The sequence below is a fragment of the Nerophis lumbriciformis genome, linkage group LG20 (assembly GCF_033978685.3).
Source record: "Nerophis lumbriciformis linkage group LG20, RoL_Nlum_v2.1, whole genome shotgun sequence".
In the NCBI taxonomy this organism is placed as follows: domain Eukaryota; kingdom Metazoa; phylum Chordata; class Actinopteri; order Syngnathiformes; family Syngnathidae; genus Nerophis; species Nerophis lumbriciformis.
Window position 1 is genome coordinate 31,037,009 of NC_084567.2, and position 19,694 is coordinate 31,056,702.

Here is a 19,694-nt window from a genome sequence, read left to right on the forward strand (position 1 = left end):
GATACTTTTGTTAGTTGCTGAGGTAGAATGGTTGACACTGCCATACTTTTATTTTGACGCTTACTTAGCATTGAGCAGGAAGTCACTGTGTGCATGTTTTCAGGCTGTGTAACTAGACCAGTGTTTTTCAACCTTTTTTAAGGCCAGGCACATTTTTTTCATTAATAAAATCCGGAGGCACCCCACCAGTTAAAAAATGTAACTCCAGCAGGTCGTCGTGCCTTATTTTGAGTTTGTTGGTGTCTTCCTGTGTGTAGTGCTTTATTTCTTGTCTTGCGCTGTTATTTTGGTGGCCCTTCCTGTTTTGTCTGTGTTTTCCTGTAGCAGCTTCATGTCTTCCTTTGAGCGCTATTCCGCGCACCTGCTTTGTGTTAGCAAGCAAGGCTATTTACAAACGTACGTTGTTGCTATCCTTCTTTGTGGGGACATTGTTGATTGTCACGTCCCGCACGGATGTACTTTGTGAACGCTGTAAGTTTTTGCTGTCGTCCAGCATTCTGTCTCTGTTTACTTTGCTTAGTTCAGTTTGACTTTCGTTTTGCATAGCCTTTTCTTTTCGTTCATTTTGGGTTTAAGCATTACACACATTTTTACCTGCATCCTGCCTCCCGCTGTGGTCTGCATATTGGGATCACAACAAACCATCCTGGTCTCACCCGACACAATCCGACTTTTACAAAGCAATGCTGCCACCTACTGACATGGAGTATTACGTGGTTACGCTGCCGAGTTTTACACAGCACAGACACTAAGCAACGGCACATTATTGGCATATTATAATTATTGATTTGCAAAAAATATCTAATAAATTAGGTGAAGTTGCATAATTTCCCACGGCACACCAGGCAATATCTCATAGCACACTAGTGTGCCGCGGCACAGTGATTGAAAAACACTGAACTAGACAACGGTTGTTTCACGTTGCTTAGCGGTAATAATGAAGTGAACAATACTACAACAGATCGACATGAACAGGACTATTTTAAAGGGGTCCTATTATGCAAAATCAACACTTCTTACTTGTTGGTACCTGTTTTTGTGAATTTGGGATCTGCATAAGTCTCGAAAATTGAAAAAATTTAAATCAATGTCACAGATAGTTTGCCTGATAATCTTGCCTTCTTCCACACTTGATCCAAATGAGCCATTTGAAAATTTGAGACGTTAGTGACGTATTTTGCCTCAGTTAAGTCAGCAGGTATCTCCATTTATGGGAGAGATTTACCGAAGAGTTCTATGCAAGTCCGTCATTTTTATTCAGTTGTAGTCCTAAATTGTAGTTGATAATGTAGTTATTTTTCCTCTATCCTCTTGATGTAGGGAAGACAGGCTCGTACAGGCACAGGCATGCTAAAATCCTACGCTGTTGCTATTTCTAATAAAAAGTAGCGTATAGTTCAGGGATGGGCAAACTATGGGTCGCTTTAATCCGGCCCGCCAAGTATTAAAACAGAATTGAGCAAAGATCTGTTTTGAGAATTGCCACAACAAAACTGATAGTAGACTTCGATGCACTGGCAAAAAAGGAAGATCAACAACACTGCTCCCACTAAAAGAGAATGTAAGTGTTAAACCTTTAAGACCATGTTTATGTTTCTTTGATGTTCTAATATGACATTTTTGAAAATAGATGTATTATGATTTAAAATAGCCCATGTTTGAGAAGCCTACTCTTAGTTCCAACCGATATGATATGCTTCGAAATGCATCATGTGCTCGTCTGTCAAATTTCAAAAGCCAATGTGGCCCCTTTGCCAAAATGTTTGCCCACCCCTGGTATAGTTCAAACTTATATCTTATAAGGGGGCTTTGCCTGGATGGCGTCGGCACGTAAATAAGACCGCCCACAAAACGGCGCATTGTGAAGACACAGTCAGAAAGTGACCTAAAGATGGTCTGTAGAATACAATCTATGCAACATTTTGACCAAAGAACCACCATTTTGTTATGTATGTAGACCACAAGGAGGTATTTTAAATCTGAATGTGACCCCTTTTGTAGAAACCAGTGTTTTTCAACCACTGTGCCGCGGTGTGTGCCGTGAGACACAGTCTGGTGTGCCGTGGGAGATGATCTAATTTCACGTATTTGGGTTAAAAATATTTTTTTTGCAAACCAGTAATTATAGTCTGCAAATGATGTGTTGTTGATTGTCGGTGCTGTCTAGAGCTCAGCAGAGTAACCGTGTAATACTCTTCCATACCAGTAGGTGGCAGCCGGTAGCGAATTGCTTTGTAGATGTCGGAAACAGCGGGAGGCAGTGTGTAGGTAAAAAGGTGTCAAATGCTTAAAACAAAAGGTGAGTTCCCCTAAGAAAAGGCATTGAAGAACGAAAGTAAAATTTATCTGGCTACAAAGTAAACAAAAACAGAATGCTGGATGACAGCAAAGACTTACTGTGGAGCAAAGACTTACTGTGGAGCAAAGACGGCGTCCACAACGTACATCCGCACATGACATGACAGTCAACAATGTCCCCACAAAGAAGGATAAAAACAACTGAAATATTCTCGATTGCTAAAACATAGATGCGGGAAATATCGCTCAAAGGAAGACATGAAACTGCTACAGGAAAATACCAAAAAAAGAGAAAAAGCCACCAAAATAGGAGCGCAAGGCAAGAACTAAAACACTACACACAGGAAAACAGCAAAACATGGCGTGATGTGACAGTACACCTACTTTGAGACAAGAGCTATATTGATACATAGTTGGTTATGGTTTAAAGTCAAATCCAACAATTGCGACAACGACTTTTTACTGTCAACTGAGTTTCGTTTTTTAATGATTTCTGCTGGTGGTGTGCCTCCGGATATTTTCAACGCAAAAAATGTGCCTTGGCTCAAAAAAGGTTGAAAAACACTGGTATAAGCGACCCATTTGTCTTTCAAATTCTGTCGACAAAAGCAGCCAACCATGTCGACGCCAACTAAAGCGGGCACTTTTTAGTAAAAAGAAGAAAGACCAGGATTTGATGAGTTGCTCCACGTAGACGGGTTGTGGACTCAAACAGGACCGACTTAAGCGGGTTTCATTGTATTATGCAAAAACCACTGAGTCATTGCACTATACACACAAAATATATATATATATTTTTTCAAGCACAAATTATACCCACTATTTCCCAGTTGTCAGAATCCACTTTGCGGTGTTGGACCTCATACTGCAATGTCATCCATCCCATTTCCACGTCTGCAGACGGAGGTGGCTTCCAACTGAGCATGACATCATAGAAGTTACTCGTCACACTTACATTCAGTATCGTCCAGTTCAGGCTTATTGGTGGATCTGGTTGCACTGCAGAGAGAGAACAAAAGTGGAGATTGCTTTCATTATTTTCAGACAATTGTGCACGACTCTTTAATCTCTCAGTCAATAGTAGCTTGACAGTCAAACATTAGACTTACCAATGTCCTGGACACAGAAATGTTTCTCATCGAAGAGGATTGTTTGATCCTTTGAGCGGAGCTGAACGCTATAATATATCCAGATGAGCGTGTGATTTTCATTGAAGAAGCACTCGTTCAGCTTTTTACTGCTGTAATGAGGACACTCACTCCACTCTTTAGGTCTGCAAGGACGGGGAAAGAAAAACATTGTACTGGATCAGCTTCACTGCATATCAAGAAGTGCAGTAATAATTTAGAGTGGGAGCAATGGTTACTTTAATTAGTGTGGTTCTTAAAGGGGAACTGCACTTTTTTGTCATTTTGCCCATCATTCACAATGCCAATGTGAGATAAAAACACATGTTTCTCTTATTTGTGCAGTCTACATTGCACAAAAAACTGCTAGTAAGAGGCAGCCAACAATGTCGCTAATGAGTTAATTGATTCCGCCCAAGAAAACTTAAAAAAACTGCCAACAATACTCCATTTACATGTGGTGACCTGCATATTAACCAATCCTTAACACCATTGTTGTTGTAAGAACTAAAGCCGAGGAACTACTTTTAGTAACAAGGCACCTCGCTCACTAAGGCGTAAGCTAACTACTGCAACTACTACTGCTGCTGCTAAATTGCCTCTGAGTTTGTAAAAGTTTATTTTAAACTACAAACCCCAAAACCAGTGAAGTTGGCACATTGTGTAAATGGTAAATAAAAACAGAATACAATGATTTGCAAATCCTTTTCAACTTATATTCATTTGAATAGACTGCAAAGACAATGTACTTAACGTTTGAACTGGAAAACGTTGTTATTTTTGGCAAATATTTGCTCATTTGGAATTTGATGCCTGCAACATGTTTCAAAAAAGCCGGCACAGGTGGCAAAAAAGACTGAGAAAGTTGAGGAATGCTCATCAAACACTTATTTGGAACATCCCACAGGTGAACAGGCTAATAGGGAACAGGTGGGTGCCATGATTGGGTATAAAAGCCGCTTCCATGGAATGCTCAGTCATTCACAAACAAGGATGGGGCGAGGGTCACCACTTTGTGAACAAATGCGTGAGCAAATTGTCAAACAGTTTAAGAAAAAAAATTCTCAACGAGCTATTGCAAGGAATTTAGGGATTTCACCATCTACGGTCTGTAATATCATCAAAAGGTTCAGAGAATCTGGGGAAATCACTGCACGTAAGCGATGATAGTACGAACCTTCGATCCCTCAGGCGGTACTGCATCAAAAAGCAACATCAGTGTGTAAAGGAAATCACCACATGGGCTCAGGAACACTTCAGAAAACCACTGTCAGTAACTACAGTTTGTCGCTACATCTGTAAGTACAAGTTAAAACTCTACTATGCAAAGCGAAAGCCATTTATCAACAACACCCAGAAAAGCTGCCGGATCGCTGGGCCCGAGCTCATCTAAGATGGACTGAAGCAAAGTGGAAAAGTGTTCTGTGGTCTGACGAGTCCACATTTCATATTGTTTTTGGAAACTGTGGACGTCGTGTCCTCCGTAACAAAGAGGAAAAGAACCATCCGGATTGTTATCGGCACAAAGTTCAAAAGCCAGTATCTGTGATGGTATGGGGGTGTTTTAGTGCCCAAGGCATGGGTAACTTACACATCTGTGAAGGCACCATTAATGCTGAAAGGTACATACAGGTTTTGGAGCAACATATGTTGCCATACAAGCAATGTTATCATGGACGCCCCTGCTTATTTCAGCAAGACAATGCCAAGCCACATTCTGTACGTGTTACAACAACGTGGCTTCGTAGTAAAAGAGTGCGGGTACTAGACTGGACTGCCTGTTGTCCAGACCTGTCTCCCATTGAAAATGTGTGGCGCATTATGAAGCCTAAAATACCACAACGGAGACCCCAGACTGTTGAACAACTTAAGCTGTACATCAAACAAGAATGGGAAAGAATTCCACCTGAAAAGTGGCCAAAAATAAATTTTTGTAATGTTGAAAATAACCAAACTACTTTAAATATTACATGCTACCATAAATATGCCTGTTACTACATTACATAGTGTATATACTTACAGCCTGCAGTGTTGGCGCTAGGAATTTGCAGCATGGGGTCCCAGGGACCCCATCAAGTCATAAAAATGGGGTCCCACAGTAAATTTTTGGGGTCCCACTTTTTTGTAACTGTTTTGAAAACAAATGATAAATGTATGCATTATCCTGTTATATCTCACATTCTATGTTGTGTTTTGGAAAAAGATTGTCATAAATGTTAAACGTAAAAATAATACAAAAGAAAACAAATTTTTATGCATATGTGAATTTATTCAGTTATAAACATTAATTCACTTTCTTCTTTCCTTCATGGATCTAAACTTTACCGCTGCGGGTAGTTTTTTTCTATATTTGTATTTAATAAGTTGTAGGTGTATTTATTTCAGTATAAAAGTGTAAAACGTTTTTGCTTCGGTCATGAAATGATGATAATTGTGTGTCAGGGCATACATGCATTATTTATTTAACGCTTAAATCTCAACTTCAGAATTGTCAAGTTTTGTTTTTTTTTGTTGTTTTTTTGTTTGTTTGTTTTCTGCCCTTTTTGTCAAAGAAAACGATGTTATTTTATGGCAAACACACAAAATATGCCAAATCTTCCACAAAAAATATTTTTCACAGTGGAATATTTAATGTGAAGTATTCGGAGCCTTGGATAGGTCAATAATTCATAAAAACATTGATTTTAATTCAATATTATGTTTTGAGGAATGACAGTTTTAAAGAAAAAAACAACATTTTCTAAATTACATTTCATCTGTAAGCTTTTTTATTCCACTTTTGTTATGTAAAGTTGTCCGAGTGCAAACTGAGGCAGTATTTGTGATTGATAAACCTTTCGGCGAATCAAAATTTAAGAAATTGTATAGGAAAGTACATTACTTTGAAGACGAACAATAATTAATAATGAATAATAATGAATAATTTGACTCTGCAAATACAAACAAAACACCGTCGGAAAGCGATAATCGATAAAATAAAAAATAAAAAAACAAATCGGGCGGTAAAAAAATAAATAAATCAGCGTCCAAGTGATGTGCCAACTTCCGGACATTTGCGTCTTTTCTGATTTCAATGGATAAAAAGTAGGGATGTCGATAAATGCTTTAAAATGTAATATCGGAAATTATCGGTACGGTTTCAAAATTATCGGTATCGGTTTCAAAAAGTAAAATGTATGACATTTTAAAACGCCGCTGTGTACACGGACGTAGGGAGAGGTACAGAGCGCCAATAAACCTTAAAGGCACTGCCTTTGCGTGCCATCCCAGTCACATAATATCTACGGCTTTTCACACACACAAGTGAATGCAAACCATACTTGGTCAACAGCCATACAGGTCACACTGAGGGTGGCCGTAAAAACAACTTTAACACTGTTACAAATATGCGCCACACTGTGAACCCACACCAAACAAGAATGACAAACACATTTCGGGAGAACATCCGCACCGTAACACAACATAAACACAACAGAACAAATACCCAGAACAAATACCCAGAACCCCTTGAAGCACTAACTCTTCAGGGACGCTACAATATACACCCCCGCTACCACCCGCCTCCACCTCAACCCCGCCCACCTCAACCTCCTCATGCTCTCTCAGGGAGAGCATGTCCCAAATTCCAAGCTGCTGTTTTGAGGCATGTTAAAAAAAATAATGCACTTTGTAACTTCAATAATAATGTTGGCATTTTTTTTTTTCCATAACTTGAGTTGATTTATTTTGGAAAACCTCGTTAGATTGTTTAATGCATCCAGCGGGGCATCACAACAAAATTAGGCATCATTATGTGTTAATTCCACGACTGTATATATCGGTATCGGTTGATATCGGAATCGGTAATTAAGAGTCGGAAAATATCGGAATATCGGCAAAAAGGCATTATCGGACATCTCTAGTAAAAAGACACAAAAAGTGCATTAACGCCAACACTGTCTTGTAGAGTGCTTTATAGACGGAATATCTTGTTTCTCCATTACCTGCATTGGTAGCTGCCTCTTGCTAGCAGTTTTTTTTACGATTTAGACAGCACAAAATAGAAAAATAGTTGTGTGGTTTTGTTTCACATCGGGATTGTGAATGATAGGCAAAATTAACAATAAGTGTTGTTCCACTTAAATAGAGTACGGTGGGAAAATAGATAACAATTTTAGACTTAGACTAAATTTATTGTCATTCAAATTTGAACTTTACAGTACAGATAAGAACTACATTTTGTTGCATTAGCTAAAAATACACAGTAAGAGAGGGGGTTGAACCGCTGCCATGCGTGACACCTTGCAGTCTTTTTCCCCACACATAATACAGTTGCATTTGTGACGCAAATCACCTTTGCATTATGCCCTACTCGTCAATTAGTACAATTAAGACTAACACTTTTCAGTCTATAATTGAAGTAATCAATTGAATTAATAGTTAACAAAATAAAGTACATTTTTACATTTGTATGACTGTAATGTTGTAAAGTTACTTAATACAAATCGTTTTATAATTCTATAATTTCCTGAGATTTTGCTTTATAATTTCATGAAAAACAAATTGTACGCTATCACAGGCAGACAAACTGCCTGTAATTCAACAGATTGGTTTTGTAAAAATTGTAAAATGTTATGTATAATATTATGAAGCCATGTGGGATAGAACAGTCACATGAACATTGGTACTTGTGCATGCACAACCCTGAATGACCTTATCTAATCAGGCAGGTTTGAAAAAGGGTCAAACCGAGTAGTAGTTTGCTCAGAAGCAAATATTTGGGTTAATTTCAAATCCCAAGGGAACTTTGTATCCATTCACCACTGATAAAGTGTGCATGTGCACCATTTTACAACTGCAGTGTAGACGCAACAATTGTAGTTGTGAAAAAAGGCAGTATAAGGTTATTTGACCTTTTGGTTGACTAATGGAGGATACAGCTTTGAAAAACTGATAACACACTGATTAAAAACAGTTGTCATGACAATAATTCAAAAGACGAATTGTTCACTTTCCAAACTTTTATAGCTTAACAAAAATGGTCCTTCCATTTGTTATGGTCTGTAACCATGCATAATGGAAATATGGTGCAATATCTACTAGTGTAATATGTTTTCACTTTATAATACACCTTGTAATAGCACCACATTTTGGAATACAATTTTTGAACACATTTTGAAATAAACTTTGACACATTTTGTAATACCGTGTTACATATTGCAAAAGTTATTACAAAATAATATAATAATGGATTAGATTTAAAAAGCGTTTTTCTATCAACTAGATCAGACCTGGGCATTCTGCGGCCCGCGGGCCACATCCGGCTCTTTGTACGTCCCTATCCGGCCCGCGTGAGGCCAATCATAAATTACAAAATACATTTAAAAAAGTATCTTTCTCGAGTGTGCAATACAACGGTGCTGCTTTTGTTTTGAAAAGCGTTATTTGTATTACTTCCGTGTGGACGTATGTTCGTGCGCGATTGTGAGTGAATGTGAACAGTGGCAATCACAAATTACAAAATAAATTAAAAAAAACTTCTATGTCGTGCGTGCAATACAACTGTGCTGCTTTTATTTTGAAAAGTGTTATTTATGGGCGTATGTCCGTGTGCTTAATTTGTGGTACACAGGTTGCTGTATTTAAAGAATATAGTGTAACGACCTGCTGAAGTTGATGTTGTGTTCTTTAGTTGCAGAAATGAGGAGTGAGGATAGACGTGCGTGTGGAAGGAACGAGATAAGTTGAGCTGTGTTAGTATAGGTTGCTCAATAAAAGTTTAAAAAGAGCGTCAGACTTGGTGTGCACTTCTTCTTGACGCTACAATTGGTGTCAGAAGTAAAACTTTGCGCATACTGCCGCTGCTTGTGTGAGCATACTGCGCTGCTTGTGTGCTCAGCCTGCTAAGTCATCGGGAGGTACGTGCACGATGTTTTCTGGCGACTTTGTCAAGATTGAACGGGAGGGGAAGGACATTGAGTGGGGACTTAAGGTGCCGGCAGCTACTTTGCCGGCAAAGAGAGAGAGAGAGGGAGGAAGGAGAGAGGCAGTGTCGACAGGTGCAGCGTACGCTCCTTGGCATGGGGGAATTCCGCCCTCAATGAAGACTCCCAGGTTTGATGGCAAGGCGAACTGGGAGGCATTTCATCCCACTTCTGACACCAATTGTAGCGTCCAGAAGAAGTGCACACCAAGTCTGACGCTCTTTTTAAACTTTTATTGAGCAACCTATACTAACACAGCTCAACTTATCTTGTTCTTTCCACACGCACATCTATCCTTAGTCCTCATTTCCGCAACAGCAACGCTTCCTCCTTCTTCGCCAATCACCTTACAGGTGTGCTAGGTTCACAACAAAGAGGATGCAGGATAAAGTGACAGAAATTGAAATTTTTGCATTGTAATATACATCAGGGAGTGTTGTGTAAGAAAGTGTTAAAAATAAAAGCCATCTGCTTTTGTGTAAAGATAGTTAGGTTAAATGAAAATATTATTATTATTATTATTTATCTTAAGGTAAATGAAAAATAATTTGAGCAAAATGTAATTGAAATATTGTCGGTGTGGCCCTCCAGCAGTGCTTGGGTTGCTCATGCGGCCCCCGGTAAAAATTAATTGCCCACCCCTGAACTAGATACTCAAAGCGCTCACAGAGAAGTGAGAACGCATCATTCATTCACTCCACAATCACACTGCGGTTGTTGCACTTGTTTTGAATAAAATGCAACAATTTGCTGCATCATGTAATAAACCATCGAATTCCAATAAAGATGAATGGTTTCTGTTTTGTCTGACAGTTTTTCTAAATAAGGCATACAATTTAATGATTTGGTACATCATGCACCACAATTTTTACATTCAAAAGTGGAGGACTCACATTTTGAAATTACTTTTGCAATATGCAACAAGTTATTTCGAAACGTGTTCTAGAATTTGAATACAAAATGCGGCAGAATATTACAAAAAGTGTCATGATTACATAATGAGGACGGATTACATTACATTATTACATACTGCACCAATAGTGCATCATTTGTTGTTACAGGGTCAACGCTCTAACCCAGGGGTCCACAAACTTTTTGACTCAGGGGCCACATTGGGTTACAAAAATTTGGCCAGGGGCCGGGCTGGATATATATATATATATATATATATATATATATATATATATATATATATATATATATATATATATATATATATATATATATATATATATATATATATATATATATATATATATATATGGCTTCACGGTGGCAGAGGGGTTAGTGCATCTGCCTCACAATACAAAGGTCCTGAGTAGTCTTGGGTTCAATCCCGGGCTCGGGATCTTTCTGTAGTCTTGGGTTCAATCCCGGGCTCGGGATCTTTCTGTGTGGAGTTTGCATGTTCTCCCCGTGACTGCGTGGGTTCCCTCCGGGTACTCCGGCTTCCTCCCACCTCCAAGACATGCACCTGGGGATAAGTTGATTGGCAACACTAAATTGGCCCTAGTGTGTGAATGTGAGTGTGAATGTTGTCTGTCTATCTGTGTTGGCCCTGCGATGAGGTGGCGACTTGTCCAGGGTGTACCCCGCCTTCCGCCCGATTGTAGCTGAGATAGGCTCCAGCGCCCCCCGCGACCTCAAAGGGAATAAGCGGTAGACAATGGTATGGATGGATGGATGGATGGATGTATATATATATATATATATATATATATATATATATATATATATATATATAGATATGTATATATATATATATATATATATATATATATTCTGAGCGCAATTATGTCACGTTATCGATGGAAAAATTTATTTTTAGACAATATGATTTGCCTGAGCGGCTAGGAGACACCGAGAGTAACAAGCGGTAGAAAATGGATTAGAAAGGACAGATTAAAAAAAGAATAATAATAATTTTTTAATGTTTTTGTTTTTTTTAACTTGGGACTTCCCGCAGATCGTAGTTTTGGGGACCCCCCCCCTCTAACCTCTTGTTTGTGCACAGTGAATTTATGTTCGTTACGACAGAGTTTTCTCCCTTACGTTTTGTTCGTATAGAAGAGGCGCACATCTTCTGGTTTTGAGAAGTTCTGTACGGTGCCAACATCCCATCTGCAGTAGAAATTCTCCATGTTTGTGGACGCACAGCCAGTGAGATGTGGATACTTGGAGTGTACGTCTAGGAAAGCACAAAAAGACAAGAAAAAATTGAAAATTATTTAAGTAATCACTGACCTCTTAAGATCTGCTATGGTCAACTAATACTATGACTTTTGTGGGAAGCTGAACTACTTTTCTAGGTGAACTTTGTAGTAAGCTGTTGTGAAGCCACAGTGCAAACATATCCATCTTCCTGGAAGTCTGTTGACTACTGTTCACTGAAAGCTGCCAAATCACTGTCACACCTTTTATGGAAGCAGCTCTTTACTGTGCCCACTTGGAAACATTTTCTTAGATCCTGTTCTACAGGCTTCATTGTGCTCAACAGCAAAGAAAGACAGATGAGCCTTGTCTAAGGTTTCTCGACACAAAATTACATCATGCACAATAGGTGGACAACAATTAAATCAATTAGATTTAGACTTAGACTGAGACCAAGGGGAATTGTTAGACACAGTAGCTCAATTTAATGAGTTTATCTAATACAAATTGATCAAATCCGTACCTCATAAAAGAAGGTAAAACAATTTAAATAGAAGGTGAAATATGGTAAAATAAGCTAAATAGAAGGTAACATAGGGTTAAACAAGATGGAAGAAAGATAAATGAAAGTAAAGAGAAGGTATAAGAAGATGAATACAAAAGTAAAAGATGGTAAATAGAAGATACAATAAAGTAATTAGAAGGTAGAGGATAGTAATACAAGAAAAATAAATGGTAAAATAAGGTAAATAGAAGGTAAAGAAAGGCACAATAAGGTAAAACAAGTTAAATATAACAAAAAAGAGGCAAAAAAGGTAGAAGGCAAACAGAAGGAAATGGACGGTCAAATAAGATAAATAAAAGGTAAAGTGAGATAGAAAAAAGGTAATTAGTAGATACAAGAAGGTAAAGTAAGGTAAATACAACATAATTAGAAGGTAAATAAAAAAGTGAAAGGTCAAATAAGATAAATAGATGGTAAACAAACATAAAATAAGGTAAATAAAAGGTAAAAGGTATAGGTAAAAGACGTCCAAAAAAGATTATAAGAAGGTAAAACTTTTTCGGACTATATCCGCACTAAAAGTCCTTAAATTGTTTTCAAAAATCAACAGAGCACGTAATATATGTATTAGTTTTGATTGTGCTTACTGACCCCGAACCATTTTTATGTGGTACATGGTGTAATGATAAGTATGACCGTGATATACCTGTGGACTGCAGCTTGACAATAGGAGAAGTCTATGTCTGTGGGAAAAAAAATGACGCTAGCAAGCAAGACCAACACTTTTATGTGTCATTGAGAATATAGAACATTACACACGGCGCTAAGAAATCTGTCAAAATGTTTTAGTACGACTTTGGTAAGCTACGAAGCCACACCGCTTGATAGAAGCCGGATCATTACAGCTACCATAGTTAGACATACTGTGCTTCAACATACGGGTATTATTATTATGGTGAGTGTATAAGGACCCCAAAATGGCAACTATTAGGAGACATATTATGTCACGTTGTGTTTCGCCCTATTGGTACGTGCTGTTGTGTATTTGAGGTATGCATAATTACCGAAAATTTGAAAATAAATCTGTGGAGACATTGCGGAGCTATTTGTAAAACAATCTTGCCTTCCTTTATACTTCCTCAAATGTCACGGGTTGTAAAAAACTATCCTCTTGTTGAAGGACATTTCTTCTCCGCTGTTGCCATTTCGAATACAAAGTAGCATATAGTTCGAACTTAATCAGTCAGTAGACTCGCTATGGAAGTGCAAAAACTACAACAAAAGATGACGGAGAGAAGACGCTGTCAAAGTGAAGCCACGGAAATTGGACCGCCCAATAAAACAATCATTTACACCAAACACCAAGCTTGAAATTAGTCTGTAAAACATAATTTACAGTACCGTATGTTGATTGTTGAACAAAGAACCATCCTTACATGCAGACCACAAGGAAGTGTTTTAAATAATAATACGACACCTTTAATGCGCCTTATAATTCGGTGTGCCTTATGTATGAAAATACACCCCAATAGACCCGTTCATTGACAGTGCACCTTATAATCCGGTATGCCTTATGGTCCGAAAAATGCGGTAAAATAAAGGTAAAGAAGGTAAATAGAAGGTCAAATAAGATAAATAGAAGGTAAAATAAGATAAATAGAAGGTCAAACAAGACAAAATAAGGTCAAAGAAGATAAATAAAAGGTAAAAGACAGTAAATAGAAGGTTATGGTAAGCAGAAAAATATTTATTTTAAGTATTTCCCTTAAATACACATTAAAGCTATAGGTCTAAACAAATTATTCGATAGATTACTCCATTGCTAAAATAATCGATAGCCGCAGCCTGCAGCCCTAATGCACACTGACTTGTGGAACTAGCCACCAAATACTCACCTGAGCAAATTACTGTGGCCAGCATTCGTTTGCAGGGAAGCTTGTCGATCATTTACAAGGCTGCAGCACATTAGCCATTGTGTAAACTGGATGACACTTAGCGTTTGTTAGATGTCCTACTTAGTGAGGAGTGAGGACACACAATGGGTCACATTTCTATGTTTCTATTCTATACCTGTACATCTATGTCATTGACTGTCATGCAGACCTTGCATTTAAAACATGGTTGTTCCTTGAGACATAAACATACTAAAATACTGTACATCATGTTTTTAACACTGACATAGGTATATATATATATATATATATATATATATATATATATATATATATATATATATATATATATATATACCGTATTTTTCGGACTATAAATCGCAGTTTTTTTAATAGTTTGGCCGGGTTCCAGTGCGACTTATATATGTTTTTTCCCTTTTTTATTATGCATTTTCGGCAGGTGCGACTTATAATCTAATGCGACTTATACTCCGAAAAATACGATATATATATACTTTGCATACAGCTTGTAAGTAGGTTTGCGCAATATAGACAATCTACACTGACATAATTGTGGCCGACGATAGAGCTTTTAATACTATCATCATATCGTGATAATGCATGTTGACACATTCTAGATGGGTCCCACAAATTTGACAGCGACAAGAAAACGACTGCTTTCACAACGCACGATAGCGTCCTCGCTAGTGAGCTTGCGGCTAACATGCCTCCACAGCGTGAGTCACCAATCCATGTCTCTTTGGGAGCAAACAAACTGTTTCTTACCAGTATCATTAAGACTACAAGGAATAGCTAAACATGCTACACTACACACCGTTGCAGAATACAATTGGCCATGCTATCCACTAAGTTAGAGTTCTTAATTTGAATGTACAGTAAACAGGGGTGGGCAGACTGATAGAAAAATATTGATAGTAACTATACAGTATCAGTATACAGTCAATACTACAGTGATTATATCAATATTTTTAATTTATTTTGTTTTTGTTTACAAACTCGGAAAACAAATCCCTGGGCACAGAAGTACTTTAAGTGCAAAGATCAGATTATTTAAACAGTAATATTAGTCCATTGGCCAATAGTAGTTTTTACTTATGTTTAGTTATTTTGCACTATTGACTTAATTTTGCTCAAAATATTGTATGTAAAAAAAATTATTAAGGACATATTTTGAATATTCAATGAATATTCTTACACCGCCGTCGTGTTTTTGCCTGATTAGAATTGTGATTAATTTTGTAATCATTCATCCATCCATCTAGTTTCAACCACTTGTCCCCCTCGGGGTCGCGGAGGGGCTTTAGCCTATCTCAGCTGCTTGAATCATTCAATGATCTTGAAAATGTTAAATATCGGTATCAGCATTGCTATGACTAATACTGCCCATGTAACTACTGTAACTACTTGGTAACGGACCGATACTAATGTAAAGTATACAAACAACAGAAGAATACGTGCTAAATACTCTTGACAGTGTTACAACAGAAAGTAACTAGATATTAACAGTCAATTAGCAAGTTCGATCCCCAGACGGCACTGTATCAAAAACCGACATCAATCTCTAAAGGATATCACTACATGGGCTCAAGAACACTTCAGAAAACCACTGTCACTAAATACAGTTCATCGCTACATCTGTAAGTGCAAGTTAAAGCTCTACTATGCAAAGCGAAAGCCATTTATCAACAACATCCAGAAACGCCGCCGGCTTCTCTGGGCCCGAGATCATCTAAGATGGACTCATGAAAAGTGGAAAAGTGTTCTGTGGTCTGACGAGTCCACATTTCAAATTGTTTTTGGAAATATTCAACATCGTGTCATCCGGACCAAAAGGGAAGCGAACCATCCAGACTGTTATCGACGCAAAGTTCAAAAGCCAGCACCTGTGATGGTATGGGGGTGCATTAGTGCCCAAGGCATGGGTAACTTACACATCTGTGAAGGCACCATTAATGCTGAAAGGTACATGCAGGTTTTGGAACAACATATGCTGCCATCTAAGCGCCGTCTTTTTCATGGACGCCCCTGCTTATTTCAGCAAGACAATGCCAAGCCACATTCAGCAGGTGTTACAACAGCGTGGCTTCGTAAAAAAAGAGTGCGGGTACTTTCCTGGCCCGCCTGCAGTCCAGACCTGTCTCCCATCGAAAATGTGTGGCGCATTATGAAGCGTAAAATACGACAGCGGAGAGCCCGGACTGTTGAACGGCTGAATCTCTACATAAAACAAGAATGGGAAAGAATTCCAGTTTCAAAGCTTCAACAATTAGTTTCCTCAGTTCCCAATCGTTTATTGAATGTTGTTAAAAGAAAAGGTGATGTAACACAGTGGTGAACATGCCCTTTCCCAACTACTTTGGCACGTGTTGCAGCCATGAAATTGTAAGTTAATTATTATTTGCAAAAAAAAAAAAAAAATGTATGAGTTTGAACATCAAATATCTTGTCTTTGTAGTGCATTCAATTGAATCTGGGTTGAAAAGGATTTGCAAATCATTGTATTCCGTTTATATTTACATCTAACACAATTTCCCAACTCATATGGAAACGGGGTTTGTATCACCACATACATCAGCAGACAAATTAGGAGACTTTGTAACCCGTTTTGAAATAGTTCTATTATCATTTATATGCCAAACAATATATTGCAATATTATTCCTCATTGAAGGAAGCTGCAATATATATTGTGATGTGGATTTTAGATTTTAGAGTGTGATTATTATACATTGTACATCTTCAATAATTTTTAAAAACAAAAATTGGAGACAAACGTTTGAATTTATTTTAAATTGTGTCTTATTTGCACAGGGTCAAAATTATAAGGACAGATTGAAAATAACCATACAATTGGTAGAGTTCATTTTAATTGTTTGGTTTCCAGGCACGGACCCATCTTTAGAGCAAAATACACACATGTTCTATCCATACAGCTGAGGTCAGGGCTTTATGAGGGCTATTCCAGTCGGCTAATTGTAGCCTGCATTATCCGCCCCAAAACTAGTCGAGATGTTTGCTTGGGATCACTGGCCTGTCGAAATACCCAATTGTGTTCAGGTTTCAGTTTTTTGTCTCTTCTAGTAGGTATCAGGCTTGTGAAGCACCTTCTCAGTCCATGGCTAACTTCACTCTGGAGATTACGGCTTACATTTCATGGCAGTTTGAGCCTTGGAGGGTACTGAACATCCTAACTATTTTATTTTAGTATAGTTCTTCTTCCAGACATGGCAAATTGGTGACATGGTCAAATAACTTACCGTATTTTCCGCACTATAAGGCGCACCGGATTATTAGCCGCACCTTCTATGAATTACATATTTCATAATTTTGTCCACCAATAAGCCGCTCCGGACTAAAAGCCGCGCCTACGCTGCGCTAAAGTGAATGTCAAAAAAACGCTGCGCTAAAGTGAATGTCAAAAAAACAGTCAGATAGTTCAGTCAAACTTTAATAATATATTGAAAACCAGCGTTCTAACAACTCTGTCCCAAAATGTACGCAAATGTGCAATCACAAACATAGTAAAATTCAAAATGGTGTAGAGCAATAAATAGCAACATAATGTTGCTCGAACGTTAATGTCACAACACACAAAATAAACATAGCGCTCACCTTCTGAAGTTATTCTTCATTCGTAAATCCTTCGAATTCTTCGTCTTCGGTGTCCGAATTGAAAAGTTGCGCAAGCGTGGGATCCAAAAATGGCCGGCTCCGCCTCGTCGAAGTCATCGGATTCAGTGTCGCTGTTGTTGTGCAGCAGTTCTGTGAATCCTGCCTTCCGGAAAGCTCGGACCACAGTTGTGACCGAAATATCTGCCCAGGCATTTACGATCCACTGGCAGATGTTGGCGTATGTCGACCGGCGCTATCTGCCCGTCTTAGTGAAGGTGTGTTCGCCTTCGGAGCTGTGTGAAAAAAGCCACCCGGCCTCTTCGCGTAAACTTCCCTTAACCACTCGCTCATCTTTTCTTCATCCATCCATCCCTTCGAGTTAGCTTTTATGATGACGCCGGCTGGAAAGGTCTCTTTTGGCAAGGTCTTCCTTTTGAATATCACCCTGGGTGGAAGTTAGCATGGCAAGCTAGAACCACAGTGAAGGATGACTCCTCATTCTCTGTGGTGCGAATATTCACCGTACGTGCTCCCGTTCCACAGTGCAGTTCACAGGAATATCAGTTGCTGTGAAATACGGTAGTAATCCGTGTGCGGATGGAGAGATTGCGTCTTTTTATGAACCGGATCCTTGTCGCGTAGTAGGAGCCATTTTGTGGTCTTTACAGATGTAAACAGGAAATGAAACGTACGGTGATATCCGCGCGTTTTTTCTTCTTCTTCCGGGGGCGGGTGAAGCGCTTCCTGTTCTATGGGGGCGGGTGAAGCGCTTCCTGTTCTATGGGGGCGGGTGCTTTCCTTGGCGGTTGCTTGCGTAGAAGAAGAAGCGCTTCCTGTTCTACCGGGAAAAAAGATGGCGGCTGTTTACCGAAGTTGCGAGACCGAAACTTTATGAAAATGAATCGTAATAAAGCGCACCGGGTTATTAGGCGCACTGTCAGCTTTTGAGAAAAATTTTGGTTTTTAGGTGCGCCTTATAGTGCGGAAAATACGGGTACTTAAAATCGTTTGAACTTATGATGTCAAAATCTGAAGTTGCTTGGAAATGCACCTAAATGGCCTTCCCCACTATTTGTAAATGCTTCTTTTTATATTTTTACCGACCTCTTTGTAGATTACTATTGTTGTGAGTACCAATCGATCCAATGAGTATTGTCAAACAAACTATTTTTATGCTGCCGAATAAAACTACCAACTGCAGTTAGTCACAAGAAATTGGTGGGGCTTAGTTTTGTCAAGTTAAAAGCATCACTTATTAAAATGTAAGGGTGTCAAATAATTGCATTCATTGCGATTGATTAATGACAACTGGGGGAAAAAGTCACCGATGGGGCTAATTACAAACGGCTCGTTTGAAGGAAGTACGAAAGACGACAAGATTGTTTTATGAATATCTTCGTCATGCTTCCATGGTTTGATTTCATATTTTCGAGACTTTTGCAGATCCCAAATCCCAATAGGTGAAAACATGGTTTTGCATAATAGGTCACCTTTAAATTAATTTGAATTATGCAAGCAAATAATAACCTGTGTTGATTAATCGAATTCAATAATCTGATTAATCTAAAAAAAAAAAAAATCATTTGGCAGCGCTAAAATATAGTAACCTAAAAATCTCAATTTTATAAAACACTTGACGGCATTAACTATTCGATTTTAGGTTACTTTATGAATATAATTAAGACAGTTTGTACAATTGACCATTGTACATTTGAGAAAATGCAACATTGCGCACAAAAACATTATTTAAAGAAAATTATTTAGGATGTGCATTGTATGATCATTGTATCCTGGAGATAAAATCAAATAAATCAATAAAAATTTAAGAAGACATTCAACCTCATGATAAGAACTGTACATTTCTGACAAAGAACACAAATTGTATCAATGTATCACAGCATGAACAAAAATCTCCTTGGACAAGAAAATCTGTGCTGACTCGACAATCAGTACATGCTCTAAATTTAACTCTTAACTAAACATGTAGCATTTTCCAAAAACTGTTTCTTGGGGGAAAAATATGAAAAATGTTGGTGACCAAGTAAATTAAAATACCAACAGCCTCTTCTATTTACATTTCTGTGAAAGCAGCAGCAATCATTTAGCCAAGCCCAACATTTCAAAGCG

General features: G+C 38.2%; 1 protein-coding gene across 3 annotated transcripts in view; it reads right to left on the reverse strand.

Moving 5' to 3' along the window:
- ghrb (growth hormone receptor b) overlaps positions 1-19,694 on the reverse strand; it is a 52,404-nt gene that overhangs the window by 5,462 nt on the left and 27,248 nt on the right. For all 3 annotated transcript variants that reach the window (XM_061980797.2, XM_061980796.2, XM_061980800.2), the window contains exons 3-5: positions 11,441-11,576; positions 3,408-3,571; positions 3,119-3,297 (exon numbers count right to left, since the gene is read on the reverse strand). In XM_061980797.2, coding sequence (XP_061836781.2) covers positions 3,119-3,297; positions 3,408-3,571; positions 11,441-11,576 — 479 coding nt within the window. The remainder of the gene's footprint in view (positions 1-3,118; positions 3,298-3,407; positions 3,572-11,440; positions 11,577-19,694) is intronic.